This window comes from Sarcophilus harrisii, chromosome 4 (assembly GCF_902635505.1).
Source record: "Sarcophilus harrisii chromosome 4, mSarHar1.11, whole genome shotgun sequence".
NCBI classification, from domain to species: domain Eukaryota; kingdom Metazoa; phylum Chordata; class Mammalia; order Dasyuromorphia; family Dasyuridae; genus Sarcophilus; species Sarcophilus harrisii.
The window spans coordinates 224,190,808-224,209,594 of record NC_045429.1 but is presented as its reverse complement, the minus strand read 5'-3'; the positions used below and the strand labels follow the sequence as shown (position 1 = coordinate 224,209,594).

Genomic DNA, 18,787 nt, shown 5'->3' with positions numbered 1-18,787 from the left:
GGGATATTTGGTCATGTCATATTGTAGGGCTCATGAGAAGCCTCTGCCATATGGTTGCCATGAAAATAGTTTTTGTTTAGAAGTGCCAAGAAATCACATAAAGAACCCCCTTTAAGTTAAATTAGTATATACCTTGATATTTTATTTCAATGTAAAGGTATGAAAAGGGGAAGATGGCAAAAAATATTGTGAGATATATAGTTCCAGAAAGGAACAGGAGAGATCAGTGACTTGTACCCTAAACAAAAAGTTTCACAACTATATATTTATTTTGAATGGAATATCTCTTTCTAGCTCTTCTTGTTGGTTTTTCTTAGTTATATGTAAGGATGCTGATTTATGTGGGTTTAGATTTTATCTTGTAATTTTGCTGAAGTTATTTTTTTCACTATCTTGTTTTCTAAGTATATGCTATTACATAATCTTGTTTATTTTTGCCTATGCTTATTTCAATTTCTTTTTCTTTCACTATTTATACATTTTCTTATGTCAAACCAACTTTGCATTTCCATTATAAATTCAACTGGGTCATAGCATATAATTTTGCAAATTACTGTTGCAGCCTATTTGTTAATATTATATTTAAAAATTCTACATCAATATTCATTAGGGATTTTTGGCCTGTCATTCTCTTTCTCCCTTGTTTAGGGATCATGATTATATTTGTACCATAGGAAAGGATTGGCAGCTAGGTGGAACAGTGAATAGAGTGTCAGGCCTGTAGTCAGAAAGATTCATCTTTCTGTGTTCATATCCATCCAAGAAAATCCCAAATGGGGTTACGAAGACTCAGATATAGCAATGACAACAACAAAGGACTGGAAGGGTACCTTCCTTCATTTATTATTGAAAAGAACTTACATATTATATGAATTAATTGTTTTTTGAACATTTTCTAGAAATCACTCATGAATCCATGTGGTCATAAAGCTTTTTTCTTTGGGAATTATTTTATGGCTTGTTCATTGCCCCCTCGCCCCAAAATATTGGGTTATTAAATTAATCTATTTTCTAATTTTGTTAATTTATTTTATATTTTATAAGCATCTATTTTCTCTAAGGTAATAATTTTGTTAACATATAAATGGGCAAAGACTTTCTAATAATTTTTATTATTTCCTTTTCAATTGCTATAGGTAGTTTTTCATTTTTTATACAATTTGGTTTTCCTATCTTTTTAAAACATGTTATTTGTTTTTTGTAAATAGTTTCTAGTTTTACTTATCAATTTGATGATTTTTTGCTTCTAACATTATTAGTCAAATACTTTTCAGTATTTCTAATTTTTATTTTTTTAGACAAAGATTTCAATTTGTTCAATGCTAATTTTTTAACAAATTACATGCCAATTTGTTTTTTTCTCTCTTTTGTTGATAAAAACATTTAGAGATACATATTTATGAATAGAACTGTTTAAGCTGTAACCCTTAAGTTTTTGTGTGTTGTCTTATTATTGTCATTTTCTTTGATGAAATTTATATTATTTCTATAATTGACTCTTTGACCCATCAGTTCTCTACAATGCTATTTATCTCCAATTACATCTAAATTCTTTCTTTTGGGTGATTTTATCAAATATATATATATATATATATATATATATATATTTTTTTTTTTTTTTTCTGCTGCATTTTGATTAGTAAATATTGCATTTAGTATTTAAATCCACACTTTTTGGTACAAGCTTTATGCCCCAATATATGATCAATTTTTGAAAAGGTATCATGTGCAATTGAAAAATATGTATATTATTTCCTATTTATATGCACTGATCACTACAGATCACTTTTAATTTTTCTAAAGTTCTATTTAGATTTTTAACTTCTTTATCTTTTGGTTAGATTCATATGTATCTGAAAGGGGCAATATTAAGATTGCCCAACATTACAATTTTATAATCTATTTCTGTAATCTTATTTACTTTTCCTTTATGTATATATATAAATATATAATATAAATATATGTATATGTGTCTATTTATTACAATTTATGGTTCCTTTTAGCATAATGTAATTTCCCTGATTATCTCTTATCTTTTCTTGTTTTTACTCTCTCCTTATCTCATATCATAATTATTAGTTGTTCATCTGAAGCATAATAAATCTTGATCCAGTTCATTTTAACTCAATATGAATTTCCGTGTTTCCAATGTTTCTCAAAAGTGACAAATTATCAGATTTTACTTTCTAATCCATTCTCCTTTTTAATCCACATTTTCTTCAGTTTTATTAATCAGTCCATCTCATTTACATTCACAATCATCACTATGTATTTTCCTTTACTCTCTCTACTTTTACTTTTCCCCATCTCCTATATCTTCTTTACAAAGAAAAACGCTAATAACAATGGGGAAAGTTGCCTGACATTTTTGATCTTCTAAGTGAAAAGCCCTGTTTCCTATTTGTAGTAGCTCTTCTCCAAATCCTACCTCTGATTCTGGATTTTTATTATTATTTTTTTTAAATGCTTTCTTTAAGCTATTCTCCCCAACATTCAAAAGTGTTTAGCTTATAATTATTCTCTTCTCTACTCTTCCTGCCTTCTTAGACCCCCCCTCTTCTCTTCCTCTCTTGTCCCTTTCCCCTCCTTATTTCTCTTTTGAGCTTAATGAATTTATATTCAGATATTTATGTGTATGTGAATGTTTGGGTGTATATACTCTATTCTATTCTATTCTCATTTATCTGAATTAGATGAAAGTGAGGTTAAAGAGATAACTATTTTCCAAAACACTTCTTTCACAGCTATATGTTCTATATCTATTGCACTTATATTATACAATAATAATTTCTTTTTTCTTTTTTTTTCTCTCTCTCCTTTTGTGTCCCTGTTTTTTCTTTTTCTATTGTCATTAAAACAGAATAAAATCACCACAGAACCCCTCTTTTCTATGACTCTTAAAAGATTTTAGGATTGTAGGAAATTAAATGTATTCTTATCTGCTATTAATATATAACAATAGATGCCACATCCCCTTTCACATAAATGTGTATTTTTTTTCTTAGTGTTTACATTTCTATTTACTAATGTTTGCTCAGTGTTATTTGGAAATACTCTATTCCATTAAAGATCCATTTCTCCCTGCCTTCCCCCTCCCCCATGACTATAGGATTATCTTCAGTTTTTTGGGATGAGTTATCTTGGAATGTAAAGTTTTAGCTCTTGCCTTTTTGAATATTCCAAGCTCTCCATTCCTTACTATAGCAGTTGCTGAGACTTAAACAATTCTTCTCGTGTTTGGAATTTGGAATTTTCTTTGTGGCTGGCTAGAATATTCCTTCTTTGATGCAAAAGTTCTGAATTTTGGCTATCACATTCCTTGGCGTTTTCATTTGGGGGCTTCACTTGGGAGGTGATTGGTGGATTCCTTCTACCTCCATTTTCCTCTCTGATACTAATAAGCAATTTCATTTACAATTTCCTGAAACAGGGTATCATTTTTTATCTTATTATAAGTTTTAGAGTCAGAAAACTCCTTGACCTGTTTTACAAGTAAATTGCTTTGGTATTATATTTCTTCAATTCTTTTTCTTTTGGGGGGAGGAGTTATTTTGTTATTTCTTGCTGTGTTGCCAAGTCACTGATTCTGTCCTGACCATTCTGTTTTCTGGGCATTGAGTTCTTGAATAAGATTTTCCTAAGGGCAATATCCTTTCTTTCTGTCCCATTTCCTTTCCTCTAGGCACTTCTGGAAGATGTGTTCTGTCACCCAGCATTTTTTCCCTTGAGGCTCTTCCCAGACTTAACTATGGGGTGACTACCTCTTTGGGATTTACTCCCTAGGTATCTCGCAAACCAAGATATTTTCTCATAATAGTCAGAATTACCCTCAGACTGCTGAGCAGGGAGGGATACACTTGGAACATACTCCATAAGTGAATGGTGTGGGTATACCAGGTCAAAACTAGGCTCCTCTTTCAAACGTCTCTGGGGTTCTGTTTTGGGATTCTCTCTTGTCACTTGTCTTCTTCTGAGACTTCTCCCTACAACAGGATCTCTGCCTGAGCTCTTTCCTCTCTGGTGTTTGACTCAGGGATAACTTGTGAACTCACCTTTCAAAATAGGCTTCAATAGCTGGATTTTGCCTACGGTATTTTCCCCGTAGTTTGGCTGGGATCCCTGGTGCCTTGGTGGACCCTGCCTCAATGGCCTTGAAGCTGTTCTCTCTGCTAGACTAGGGCTGGTTTGAGGATTCATAGGGTGTCCCACTTATCTCCTTGAGTGGTGAAGGAGTCTATCTAAACGTGATTCATTATATTGCCTAGTTGGAGGATACATTTCTGAATCCTGATAAAGTGATATTTGGGCATCCTAGAACTCTACCATTTTATCAGAAGCCCCAAGGCCTCCTTTATAACCACACAATACTTTGTACACATTAAGTACTTATTAAAGATTTGTTGAATTGAACTGAAATGAATGAATATATCCTCTATACCTATTGTTGATTCTCAGATTTGGTTTACTTCATTATATAAGATAATCTGTATATAAGATATTTCCTGTTCACTCACATCTCCCCTACTGTAAGTTTTTCTTGTCCGTGGCTCTTCTAGGTTCTATCAATAATATTTCTTGGTTTTAGCTACTTCTGTCACCTATCATATGCTAAGTAGGAACACTGTATTTACATATGTATCTATAAATATGTTTTTTTCTTAACTATAGTTTGTTACCACCTACTATAGGAACTAGGCAGACACACAAAATGATAGAACTAAAATATAAATTTTTTTGATGAATGAGATGTTTTCCTTTTTGCCTTAATGTCTTCAGTGATTATCACAGTACTTTGCACACAAATAAGCGATTAATGTTTATTGTGCTGAAATTAATTGAAAGTGGAGGAACACTGCTTTTTAGGCAGAGGAGATCAGATACAGGACAAGAAGTGGTAAGAGGAAGTGGTAAGACCTCCAGCAGGGTGCCTCCTTCTAGGGTAAAGATGAGGTAGGCAAGTCTGTTGTGGACAGTAAAGCTGAGAAAAGAGGGGGAATGTACAGAACTTTGAAAGATAACTATGATTACAACAGTGTAGAATTTGCAAAGATGGTTGAATGGAGATTGAATATTATTTTCAAACATATTTATAGAGTCAGGTTTTTACAAGTTGGTTTGTTTTTTCCTTCAAAGACTCTGAGTGTTAGTTTTCTATCTGTGAAATGAGGGGATGGACTAGATAATCTTTAAAATCTTTTCTAGTCCTGATACTTAATACTCTGTCTGAATCACTAGAAATAGTAGAAAAAGTGGTACTGGGGGATTGAACTAAATGGCTTCTGAATCTAGTTATTCACTCTCTATCTATTGAATATTGATGCATTATCTTGTCACAAAGCATTTTTTGGGGTCTATCAGTCTGAATAAAATTCATATAAGCTAAGTGGAACGCATTGTTGTTACCTTTAATACAAGAAAGACAGAAAGTTTTATTACCTTGAATGTCATCATTGAATGTACAATATTTGTTCCGGTACTTCTCCAAAAGACGGAATGCATTTGAATTGGCAAAATCTTCAAACTGAATAAGGCAATTCATTCCATACCTGTAGAGATAAAAAAAGATACGATTTTAAAAAGCCATGCCAACATAGATTTGGAAATCTGAAGGACAAATGACAATATTTTCATTTTAAATTAAGAAATTACTTGTCATAACATTGTGGAACAACCAAATTTGGATTCATCACCCCATTATTCGGTGTATTACATGCAGAAGTAGCAAATAGAATCTATAGAGAGACCCTGGAACTGACAAAGAAGAGACATCTGCTCAAGGTGACACAATCTTCAAGGAATCTATTTCAGGATATCCCACAGAAAGAATAAATGCAAAAGAGGGAAAGTATTATGTGTTCTCATTGCTATAAAAACTATTAGAAAGGACTCAATAGGTATCAAAATAATTTTTAATGCAAATATGACAAACAAAAAAAACAGGTTTCATGAAAGTTTTTTTTTTTTTAATTTGATTTATTAGTTTCTTTTAAATGTGTTTTCTAGATATGCGATACCACATGTACTCATTGCTGAAAAGTACTCTCCCTTGCAACATGGTCAAGCAATAACAAGAACAGATACCCCAAGTAACAATACATATAGCATTCTCTCCTCAGAGACTCTGCCTATGGTTGAAGAGGTTCTAGTCTTCATCTTTAAGCATATAATTCCCAGATCTACATAACCCTCTCTAGAGTCTCTCTCCCTTCTAATACTAAATCATCAACTATTAAAGTTCATTCTAACTGGGTGTTCAGTAAGCATCTCAAATGCAACATATCTACAACAGAATTTATCATCTTTCCTCCCAAACTCATCCTTCTTTCAGGCTTCCTTCTTACACTGTCAACTATACCACCATCTTTCCAATCAGCCAATTGGGATCATCCTCACTTCTTCACTGACTTTCTTATCCCACATCACCAAATCAGTTGTTAGGTCTTGTTATTTTTATCTCCACATTTTTCCACATACACTTCTTCCTCTTCAATCACACTACTATTACCTTAGGTCAAACATACCTATCTGTGCACAGTCTGTGCCTATCTTCACCTAACTCTCCTAGTTGTCTATATAGTAAGCACGTAATTAAATGGTAGCTCTGTTGTAAAATGTGTGTATGTGTGTGTATGGGTTAAGGGATTTACCATATCCTTCTCCATACATTCTCCTTCTTATTTAAGTGTATGTGTGTGAAGGTTAAGTGGCTTGCTGAGAGTCACACAGTCACACAGACCTGAGTTTAAATCTGGTCTCAGACCCCAATTGTGTGACTCTCAGCAAGCCACTTAACCCTCACTTTTGCCTCAGTTTTCTCATTTGTAAAATGAACTGGAGAAGGATATGGTAAATCACTCTAGTATCTTTGCCAAGAAAGTCCCAAATGGAGGTCACAAGAGTAGGGCATGCTAGAAATGACAAAATAACATCAAATTTTACAAGCACTTTACAATTATTATCACATTTGCTCATTGTATCAACCTAGGAAGTAAATGACTATATTCTTCCCATTTTACAGTTGAGAAAACTGAGGCAAAGAGAGATTAAGTGATTTGAACACAGCTAGTAAATATCTGAGGCCACATTTGAAATCAGGTCTTCCTGACTCCAGACCAGGGATTTCATTTACCGGGCCTTCTAGCTTCCCAGAATTCTGTCAAAACTCTATGCAGAAGAAACTAGGCATTGATCCATACTTAACACCGTACACCAAGATAAGGTCAAAATGGGTTCATGACCTAGGCATAAAGAATGAAATTATTAATAAATTAGAGGAACACAGGATAGTTTACCTCTCAGACCTGTGGAAGGGGAAGGTCTTTATGACCAAAGCAGAACTAGAGATCATTACTGATCACAAAATAGAAAATTTCGATTATACCAAACTGAAAAGGTTTTGTACAAACAAAACTAATGCAGACAAGATTAGAAGGGAAGCAATAAACTGGGAAAATATTTTTACAGTCAAAGGTTCTGATAAAGGCCTCATTTCCAAAATATATAGAGAATTAACTCTAATTTATAAAAAATCAAGCCATTCTCCAATTGAAAAATGGTCAAAGGATATGAACAGAATTCTCAGATGAAGAAATTGAAACTATTTCTAGTCATATGAAAAGATGCTCCAAGTCATTATTAATCAGAGAAATGCAAATTAAGACAACTCTAAGATACCACTACACACCTGTCAGATTGGCTAAGATGACAGGAAAAAATAATGATGATTGTTGGAGGGGATGCGGGAAAACTGGGACATTGATGCATTGTTGGTGGAGTTGTGAACGAATCCAACCATTTTGGAGAGTAGTTTGGAACTATGCTCAAAAAGTTATCAAACTGTGCATACCCTTTGATCCAGCAGTGTTACTACTGGGATTATATCCCAAAGAGATTATAAAGAAGGGAAAGGGACCTGTATGTGCACGAATGTTTGTGGCAGCCCTTTTTGTAGTGGCTAGAAACTGGAAACTGAATGGATGTCCATCAGTTGGAGAATGGCTGAATAAATTGTGGTATATGAATATTATGGAATATTACTGTTCTGTAAGAAATGACCAACAGGATGATTTCAGAAAGGCCTGGAGAGACTTACACGAACTGATGCTGAGTGAAATGAGCAGGACCAGGAGATCATTATATACTTCAACAACAATACTATATGATGACCAGTTCTGATGGACCAGGTCATCTTTAGCAACGAGATCAACCAAATCATTTCCAATGGAGCAGTAATGAACTGAACCAATTACGCCCAGAGAAAGAACTCTGGGAGACGACTAAAAACCATTACATTGAATTCCCAATCCCTATATTTATGCCCATTTGATTTTTGATTTCCCTTCGTTTAATTTTAAAATTTCAGAGTCTGATTCTTTTTGTAACAAAATAATGTTTTGGTCATGATATTTTTGTGTATCTAATTTTATTTTTAAATATTTAACATCTACTGGTCATCCTGCCATCTGGGGGTGGGGGGTAAGAGGTGAAAATTGGAACAAGAGGTTTGGCAATTGTTAATGCTGTAAAGTTACCCATGTATATATCCTGTAAATAAAAGGCTATTGAATAAAAAAAAAATAAAATAAAATAAAAAATAAATAAAAATAAAAACTCTATGCAGAGACCAGCTAAAGTTGGCTGAAGCTAAAATGTGAAATTGTGCAGACTCAGAATTGCAGACTAGACCAGGCCAGTGCCCAGGCAGACAGTGCAGCCTGGTATTCCAACATTATCTTCCAAGGAACAGCAGTGCCAGAGAAACACCCTACTAGCCCATAATACGAAGTACACCAAATATCACAGTAAGGGAAAGGGCTGTGGAAGCTTGGGGGAAGCAAAGACCCTAAGGTCCAACAGGAACTCTGTTGTCAGTGGGACCCATCAAATGAATGAATGGAGCTCACTAATGGACCTCGAACAGTAAAGTAGAAGGAGAAAAAGAAGGAATCAGAGCCAAATTCTGAATCTAACAACTAGGGTGCTGAGATATACCCAGGATAAACCAGGATAAACATATATACAAAAAAACAATACCTACTCTTAATCCCTGCCTTCAGGACACAAGCAGAGCCTGCCCAAATCATCAAAGGATAGAGGATGGAGAGCATAGACTCAAGCACAAAGTCCCAATATAGAAACTGAGGCTTAGAGAAAAGCCTAACAGAAGAAACAGTTTAACTTAATGAAGAAATATCGAGCACTTGAAAGAAGTCTAAAATGTCAACCAAGAAAAGGAATAACTCCATGAGTCCAAGACATCTTGGCTACAGTCACTACAAGAATTCCTCAGAAAATAAAGCAAGGAGGGAAAAAAAATTAGATCAGATGGTGGTAAATGTTACTCCAAAATTGAGCTCCCTAAAAATTAGGATGGGCCAAAAAGCAAGTATCAACTCCATAAGATAAGAATATTAAAACAAAATCAAAGGATTGAAAAAATTGAAGAGAATATAAAATTCTGTGAAAAAAAGAAAACTGATTATGAAAACAGGTCAGTAAGAGATAATCAAAGACTCATTGGACTACCTGAAATTCATGACCAAAAAAATTATCCTGGATATCATATTTCAAGGAATTAAAAAAAAAAAAAGCAAAAACTACCCAGATCTCATAGGGCAAGGTAAAAATAAAAATAAAAAAGAATCCATTAATTAAATCCTCAAAGAAATAGCCTATGTTTAAAAGCCCCCAAGAACATCACACCTAAAATTAAAGACGTTCCTGATCAAAGAAAAATACCGTAAGCAGTGTAAAAGAGTTAAAGAACCATGGAGCCACAGTAATGACTCCACAGGATTTAGCAGCTATCACCATAAAGGAAAGAGAAGCCTGTGATATGATATTATAGGAATTGGCAAACTATTTTACTTAAATAATGAGGTACAATTTTAAAAAACAAAGTAATAATATAAAAACCATTCTTAATTATTGGGCTATGAAAAACAGAGAGCTAATTTGTCACCCCCTGCAATATTCTCAAAGACAAAATAGAAAGGCCAAGAGTAACTTATTTGCCAAAACTAGAAGAAAAAAGTGAATCTCTAATGAAAGTCAAGACTTTTGAGAATTTCTCAGAAAGGTTCCTGGATAGAAACCAAAAAGTAAATGTAGGAGTCACAGTAAAAAGAAAAAAGTAAATGTAATTGAAAACATGAAAAGGACTATAAGGTGATGAATTGTTTATATTCTAAATGGGGTGGCAGGAAGAGTCCTTTCAGAACCCTAATGAATTCAAGGGTCATACAGAAAGCTAAATAAGATAAAGAAGGAAAGCAGAATTAGACAAGGAGATATGCTTTTTCTTAACTTAAGTGATTTGCCTTAGGTGACATAGTGTTACATGTCTAAGGCTGAATTTGAGCTCAGATCTTCCTGATTTAAGGGCTGGTGCTCTCTTTCCGCTGTGCTATCTAGCTGCTCCCTTAACCTACATTAAAAAAATTTACACAAAGCACAACTGAGTCTTTAATGTGACTTTGTCACAGTGAATATATAGTAGAATCCTAAGCAAAAAACCAGTACAATTTTTCTAGAAGGGTAATTTGGAGTGAAGTATGTCCAATTTCAGACATCTAATTAAATGTAATTAGAACAGAAGTAGATTATGGTATTTAAACCTGAGAGGGATACCAGAAATTATCCTGTCTATCCAACCAACCTTATACATGAATAAACTAATGCTAAACTGTCCAAAGGCAAATAGTTAGCAGATAGCAGAGGATATATAGTTTCAAATCAATTTTTTTACTTTTACACTTACAGTACAACAATCCCCTAAGATACACAATTTCTAATAGTCAAATAAAAACTGATTTCTCTTAAGCATACCTCAATTATTAAAGCAAAAAAATACACTTGAAATTTTAGAAATATTCTGGACAAGAACTAAACACAAAATTAATTTAATCAAAATGCCTTACTTCCTCAATATACCAGAATTATTACTATGAAAAAGAAACATCAAAGACACTAAATCTTAAACTTAACTCTGTAAAATGAATCTGTAGTGTTTCTAAATGTTTATTTCAGGTCTAAGATTAAGTTGAAAACAAAAGCCTGTCTCTACAATTAAAAGCTGAACATTGGTATCCATTATAAAAAAGCTGTATGTGCACGAATGTTTGTGGCAGCCCTTTTTGTAGTGGCTAGAAACTGGAAACTGAATGGATGTCCATCAGTTGGAGAATGGCTGAATAAATTGTGGTATATGAAAATTATGGAATATTACTGTTCTGTAAGAAATGACCAACAGGATGATTGCAGAAAGGCCTGGAGAGACTTACACGAACTGATGCTGAGTGAAATGAGCAGGACCAGGAGATCATTATATACTTCAACAACAATACTAGATGATGACTAGTCCTGATGGATCAGGCCATCCTCAGCAACAAGATCAACCAAATCATTTCTAATGGAGCAGTAATGAACTGAACTAACTATACCCAGAAAAAGAACTCTGGGAGATGACTAAAACCATTACATTGAATTCTAGTCCCTATATTTATGCACACCTGCATCTTTGATTTCCTTCACAAGCTAATTGTACAATAATTCAGAGTCTGATTCTTTTTGTACAGCAAAATAATGTTTTGGTCATGTATACTTATTATAATAATTCAGAGTCTGATTCTTTTTGTACAGCAAAATAATGTTTTGGTCATGTATACTTATTGTGTATCTAAGTTATATTTTAATATATTTAACATCTACTGGTCATCCTGCCATCTAGGGAGGGGTGGGGTAAGAGGTGAAAAATTGGAACAAGAGTTTTGGCAATTGTTAATGCTGTAAAGTTACCCATGTATATATCCTGTAAATTAAAGGCTATTAAATAAAAAAAAAAAATTTAAAAAAAAAAAAAAAAAAATAAAAAAGCTGATGGATGTATTTGCAATTTATGAGTTATCTGAATTGAGAAGAGATAATAAACATTACACTGGAAACTACTGTTTCTGTTTAACTATGATGGTTACAGGCTGAGGGTTACTTGGATTGTGAAGAGATTAATACTGCATTTGAGATTATTGTTTTTGTTTAAATAACACAGCATGGAGAATAGAAAGATGATCTCTGAGTCAGAAGGACTTTCATTTAAGTCTTGCCTCATTCATACTAGCTATGTGTCCCTGGGCTACTTATATAATTTGTCACTGCCTCAGTGTAATATTCAGGCTAGCTTTCTGGAGGATCTCAGGACCAGGCTTGATCTTAGTGGAGAAATGCAGGAGGCAGGAGAGCCACCAGTAGGATGGTAAAAAATGGAATATTTTATTTCCAGTCCTTCTCAGCTCTTAAATACCCTATTACAATTACATCATTACAGCATTCTGAATATGTGTAAACTAGAGAACCATTATACATCACCATGCCAAGTACTAAGTATATGTATACTAAAGAACCATCATCTCATTAATTCCACTGAGTTAATAACACCTTGTTGTAAGTATCCTTGCTTCAAGCATACTTCTCCAAAGTTCTGGCCCTCTACACCCCAGACAACATTCTAAGATGTTAAACTTCTAAACTGATAGTCCAGATAAAATGGAAGTAAGTTTCCTAATGAAGGTTTTACATATCAGAGAAATCACATTAATATGTTGATATATATATATATATATATATATATATATATAGTAGCATATAGCTAATATCTGAAATATTGTAAACATTTTAACAATAAAAATATTTATTTATATTTATATTTGTTACCATTTTGTGCAACTAATGTTTGAAATAAGACTTTTATACTCAAATAGCATAATTGGAAAGGTAATTGGAACATGGCCAATGGCAACATACTTTCTAACAAGTCTTACTGTATGAAGAACAGATGGAAATATCCCAATTTCAAGATTGATTGCTTTCACCTTGACTATTAAAAAAAAGTCTAGGATCTAATAATTTACTGCACATGTAAAAAAGAATGTTTGCAAAGGAAATTTTTTTAGGGTGTTTTTATTCCAAAATAGTACTAAATCTGTAAGTGACTGAGCTTTAATGACAATCTCTCTCAAATTCTGAATGAAAATTAGACCAATATAGCAACTATATCCATTTAAATATACTGTTTGTGATTTCATCTAAATTTCTGAAAATTTTATTGGTTGGGAGGCGTTCTTTATTCTGCTTGTGTCATGGAACACTCTAAAAACCTGATAAAAGGGAACCCCTTTTCAGAATAAAGTTTTAAAAATACGAGATTACACAGGAAACCAATTATAGTGAAAGTTATTTTTTTTTAAGTTTACAGATTCTAGGTTAAGAATCCCTGTATTAGAGATTTTGTTAAAGAATAACTAGGACTAGACTTTATTCAAAGATACTGTCAAGTACTAGGTATATGATTTGTTGGAAATAAAATTTTAATTATGTCTATCAAGGTTCAGAAGCTTGCTGTTCTGGATTTTAATAGAAATAAAACTTAAAGACTTACTCAAATATATTTTAAAATCATCTGGATAAGTCATTCAGTAATTATTCTGAAATAATTGCTATGACTAAAAGCATTTAATTCCCAGATGGGGGCACATTTGAGAAATAAATTATATGGTTTATAAAAAAAATTGAAGGTAAAGTCAATCTGTGTTGGCAATGGGCATAAGAATTACTTGTAATTAATAAGTAACAACATTATACATTTTTAGAAACGTATTAAAATCTTAGAAAAGATTAAAAATTAAAACATAATTCTGTTTTTTTGAAATTATTTTATTTTCTCACTGAAATACTGCCGTCATCCATAAGTATTTTTCCAGATATTTCCTAGGGCTGTTTAATGTATCATGTTATATTTTGACATGGAGGTCTGTTTAATGGTGTACAATGAACTGCTAGTTGTTTGTCTGCAAAAATCATTTATTATATACACCTTAACTGGAAGAAAGCTATATAGTAGGGGAGTGGGGGAAGCATAACTTAATAATAATGTTAAAACCTAATGATTTCAAATAAACAGGAAAGATTTGATTTATATATGTCATCTTGACTCCTTTTTTCATGGTGATAAAACTGGTATTCTGCTGGAATTTGGGTTTTTAAAAAATACTTCAAAGTAATTAATTATTTAACTAGACAAATCAACATGGTGAGTGGGCTTTTTCTGTGTTGGTTAGCAGAATTGAATTATCTATGAATTATCTCTAAATTATCAAATTTCTCATCTTTTGATAAACAAACCAAAAAATGAGAATAGTTTTAATCATCAATATTTGTCTATGTTTAATAGTCTTTTTGCATAGTTTTTGTTTTAGGAATCAGAACTTGATTACAGGATTATGATGTAAGCAAACTTCTTTCTTGGTCATTGTCTGTTGGAATCTTTTACAAACTGTTAAGCCATTGGAGTTAATTTAATCTTAGAAAGAGTTATTTTGGGCCAGAACTTGAAACAAGGTACTAAGTGGAACTGATTGAACAATGCTTATGTTCACACCTTAGAGAGCTCATAAGTATCTAAGTACTCAATGGAGTTCACACATGTGGGAGGATGCAGGGCTTAGTAGGGTTTAGTCTGAATTCACACCTACCTTATGGCCAGAGAGCACTCTGAGAGATAACCCAGAATCCCTCTCCCTCCAGAAGGTGGAGTTAACCTTTGAGAGATCACATATATAGGGAGCTTTTGAAGCTTGGGCTTAGTTCTTCTTGTGGGACTTAGGAGAGAGAGACTCTGGAAGAAAAGTCTACAAGCCCTATCTTCGAGGCAAGAGAGATCCATTGCACCTTCCAAATTAGCCCGGTTAGTTGAGGCCTATCTCTCTGCCTGGCTCCAAGAGATCTTGCAGCTTTGTCCTTGGCTTCTGCCTCTGCTTTCTTCAGCCTCCAGCCAGCACCAAGTTGGAAGATGCAATGAATCTCTCTTGTCTCGAAGATAGGGCTTGTAGGCTTTCTTCCAGAGTCTCTGTCTCCTAAGTCCCATCGATGTTCCAGAGAAATTCTTTCTAGCTCTAAGAGCTTCCTCCATATATATCATCTCTCAAAGATTAACTCCTCCTTCTAGAGGCAGGATTTATGGGTGATCTCCCAGAGTGCTCTCTGGTCCTAAGAACTCCAAGGGAGGTGTGAATTCAGACTAAGCCCTACCCACAAGTGTGAACTCCATTGAGTACTTAGATACTTATGAGCTTTCTAAAGGTGTGAACCCAAGCATTGTTCAATCAGTTCCACTTAGTACCTTGTTTCAAGTTCAGGCCCAAAATAACTCTTTCTAAGATTAAATTAACTCCAATGGCTTAACAGTTTGTAAAAGATTCCAACAATTGTCAACAATATAAATGTTATCATTTTTTACTGAAATAAAACTAATAATAAAAATTACTGATTACAGGAATAATTATACAAAAATGACAATACACATATTTGCTCTTCACCTCTATTTCCTAAAAGCCTTTGACTTATCCACTCTTCAATCCTGTTGGTCTTATCTCTTCTGTGAAATCCCTTACACCTAAAAGTCTTAATTATTTCCTTATAACTATCATGTAGTAGTAAATTTATTTAAGGGGTAGCAAGTGGCCAATAGGAAATGAGCAGTAAATAAGCAGCATGCAGCGAATACTGCTCCTGCAATTCTTAAAGTAAAATACTTCCCATCAACTAAAATATCTAATACATTAACAAAAAATATATACTAGTTATGCAAATGTTAAAAATATTTTTATTTATCAATAATTTATAATTTTTCATGGATTATATTTCACCTTTTTGAAGATGATTTCTGGAAGATCATTTTTTCTACATTTAAAATGCTTATCACACAATGGAAAAAGAAGGGAAAAACAGGCAAATGTATATTTCTTTAATTTGTCATTAAATTTTTAAAAAAAAGAAATAACATTAATTTTTCATATGTGATCTCAGTTGATATACAATAAAAGCACTATTACTATATTAAACATATTTCAAAATAATTTATACATTGGAAATTTGGAGCTCCAAAGAGAGTTGGTTAGCAGACATATAGGATGGATCAAACTAAACATTTTATTTATTATTGCTGTTAATTTGCATGAGATTTCTTATTAGGTTTTAAGGAATCATACTTTAAATTGTACCAAGAACAACAGCGATTTTTCGATCTTATAAGAGAATACTGCCTTATCCTTACAAATAAAATGAATATCTAGAAAATAATGAAATATTTATCAGGGAAAGAGTGGAGAACGGCGAGAACATCAATAAGTTTTAATGGTGCTAAAGTTACTTGTTATATATGGCATTTATTTTTATAAATACTTTACAAACTTACTTAAGAGAATAGTCTGTAAAAATCCATATATTTTCCAGTAGAATTTCTCAGATAATGGAGATATATTTTCTTTTCTTTTTTAGGTCATAAATGTACAATTCTTTTTTTTTTTTTTTTGTAATTAAAGCTTTTTATTTTCAAAACATATACATAGCTAAGTTTCAATATTCACACCCTTGAAAAATCTTGTGTTCCAATTTTTTTCTCTCTCTATCCCCACTCCCAGATGGCAAGTAATCCAATATGTACAATTCTTCTATACATATTTCCCCAATTATCATGCTACACGAGAAAAATCTGATCAAAAAGGAAAAAAAATGAGAAAGCAAAAAGCAAGGAAACAACAAAATAGATGAAAATACTATGTTGTGATCCACACTCAGTTCTCACAGTCTGTCTCTGGGTGCAGATGGCTCAGATCACAAGATCATTGGAACTGGCCTGAATCATCTCACCGTTGAAAAGAGCCACATCCATAAGCACTGATTATCACATAATTTTGTTGTTATTTCCAGTTTCTAGCCACTACAAACAGGGCTGTCACAAACATTTTTTGCACAGGTGGGTCCCTTTCCCTCCTTTATAGTCTCTTTGGGACACAGACCCAGTAGAAACATTGCTGGATCAAAGGGTACACACAGTTTGAGGGCTCTTAGGTCATAGTTCCAAACTGCTCAGCTATTTAGAATTAATTATGAGTGGTCAGGTTTACCTTGACCATGTGGGTTAGAGAAATACTCATTCAGATTAGGCTTCTATAGCAAAAGTGCAGCCACAGGAGCCTACTGTTGCTCCAGGTTTTACTACCAAAGAAGTACAATAATTAGATTAATTCCAGTGGCTGCCAAACATTTAGCTACCCACTGGATCAGTGACCCTGGGTGGTTGTGCGTAAAGAAATTTAGGATTTAGGATTGCCTAATTCATTCATTAATAATCAAGGTTAAAGAACATCTCCAATGTCATAAGCAGATTTAACAAAAAGTACACAGGTACCACACAATTAGGGAAAAAAAGACATGAAAAGTGAAAAAACTCCATTATTCTTGAAGGTGATTAAGACATCAGGGAGGTGATAGCGTTACATGCAAGTAAATTGGATTTAAGTAAGGAAGGCCTATGTTAAGTCACCGGCCTCACTTTCTCATTCAGAGCTGTTTGGGTCCAGTGACCAGATATTGGTCAGGATGATTGGAGATGACCCTGGATACTGTGGGAGAACCCTGGCTTTCTTAAACTATGGTCTTTAGCAGGTCTCGGTAGAGACAACCAACCATTCAGAGATTAAGGGTAGTAAGAACTGAGACAGCCTTTTTAGAATTTACCTACTCAGGAAAAAAAAAAATCTGGAAAGATCCTCTGGATTTCTGGTCAAAACTGAAACAACTGCGATTTATATTCACACTGAGTCAATCAAGGACCAAACAAAGATCAAGTGGGGTAAACCCCACTTGAGACCTTTTATTGGCAAATTAATGTGAGCCAAAGTGATTTGAATTTAAGTCACTTCCTTAAGAAAGAAATCTAGCACATAAACCCTGGGATATCTTGAGAGGTTTCAGGGATCAAAATTTACATTCCTTTAGGCAGAGGTTAGGGGAAAAAAGTCACAGGGGAAAAAAGTCACAAGGGAAAATGAGAGAAGGAATGATATAAGAAAGGGGTACTCCTGGTACAGAATGGTACATGTTGCCAGAAATTGTCTCAATTGCTCTCACTGTCAGTGGGCTGTCTATGATGTAAGAGAGTCCTCAAGGTTTCTCTTAGGTCTAAAATTTGAGATGATTGATACTGATGCCTTCACTTGACATTCATTTTCTATTCCTCCTCCAAACTGATTTTCTGTTGTTGTTGCTATTCTTGCAGTAACAAAAAAGAGGGCATATATAGAAGATGGGCAAAAAGTTAAAGGAAGAAAGAAAATGTAGATTATTAAAAGAGAAAAATTTTCTACTCCTTGTTTACAAAATATCACTCTATCATCCAAGAAGATTCTTTAGTTAGATCAATTTAAAATGTCCTAAAATACAGAAGTACTAAATGGGTAAATAAAAGCAGGAGTCAGTAAAGAAAATATATGGTGACAACGAAGAACCTCTCATGTACAAGTGTACTTGTCATAGATGTTTCCTCTCCTTTTTTGGTTTCTAAATAGATTGAAAAATGGTTTTAAAAACATTTTTTAGGAATTGCTTTCATACTGCTTACTATGTGTTATATATTATTAGTTTAACTGTGTTAGAAGACATATGATTAAGTTCAGAGGAAGCAAGACTTCATGGTTTCATCATGTGAAGCACAATCAGGGCTTTCTAAATTATATTTCAGTATCTACTAATTACTTGGCTATGTGGCTCTAGGCCTGTCATAATCTTTCAGTGGTTGGGATGAAATTCCCACAGGATGGTTTGCCTTTGGTGTTTAGGCACAATGTGGTTCAGTTGTAAATTTATAATGTTTTCTTAGTGAGATCTGGAGACATATATAGGTGCTAAATGGTGCAAGTACTGTACCTTCATTTTGGATATTGTGATGAAAACG

General features: G+C 33.5%; 1 protein-coding gene across 1 annotated transcript in view; it reads right to left on the bottom strand.

Moving 5' to 3' along the window:
* The window catches only part of ME1 (malic enzyme 1), a 238,082-nt gene that overhangs the window by 46,942 nt on the left and 172,353 nt on the right, over positions 1-18,787 (bottom strand). The window contains 1 exon segment of the mRNA XM_031964580.1: positions 5,437-5,546. Within this exon segment, the coding sequence (XP_031820440.1) occupies positions 5,437-5,546 (110 nt within the window).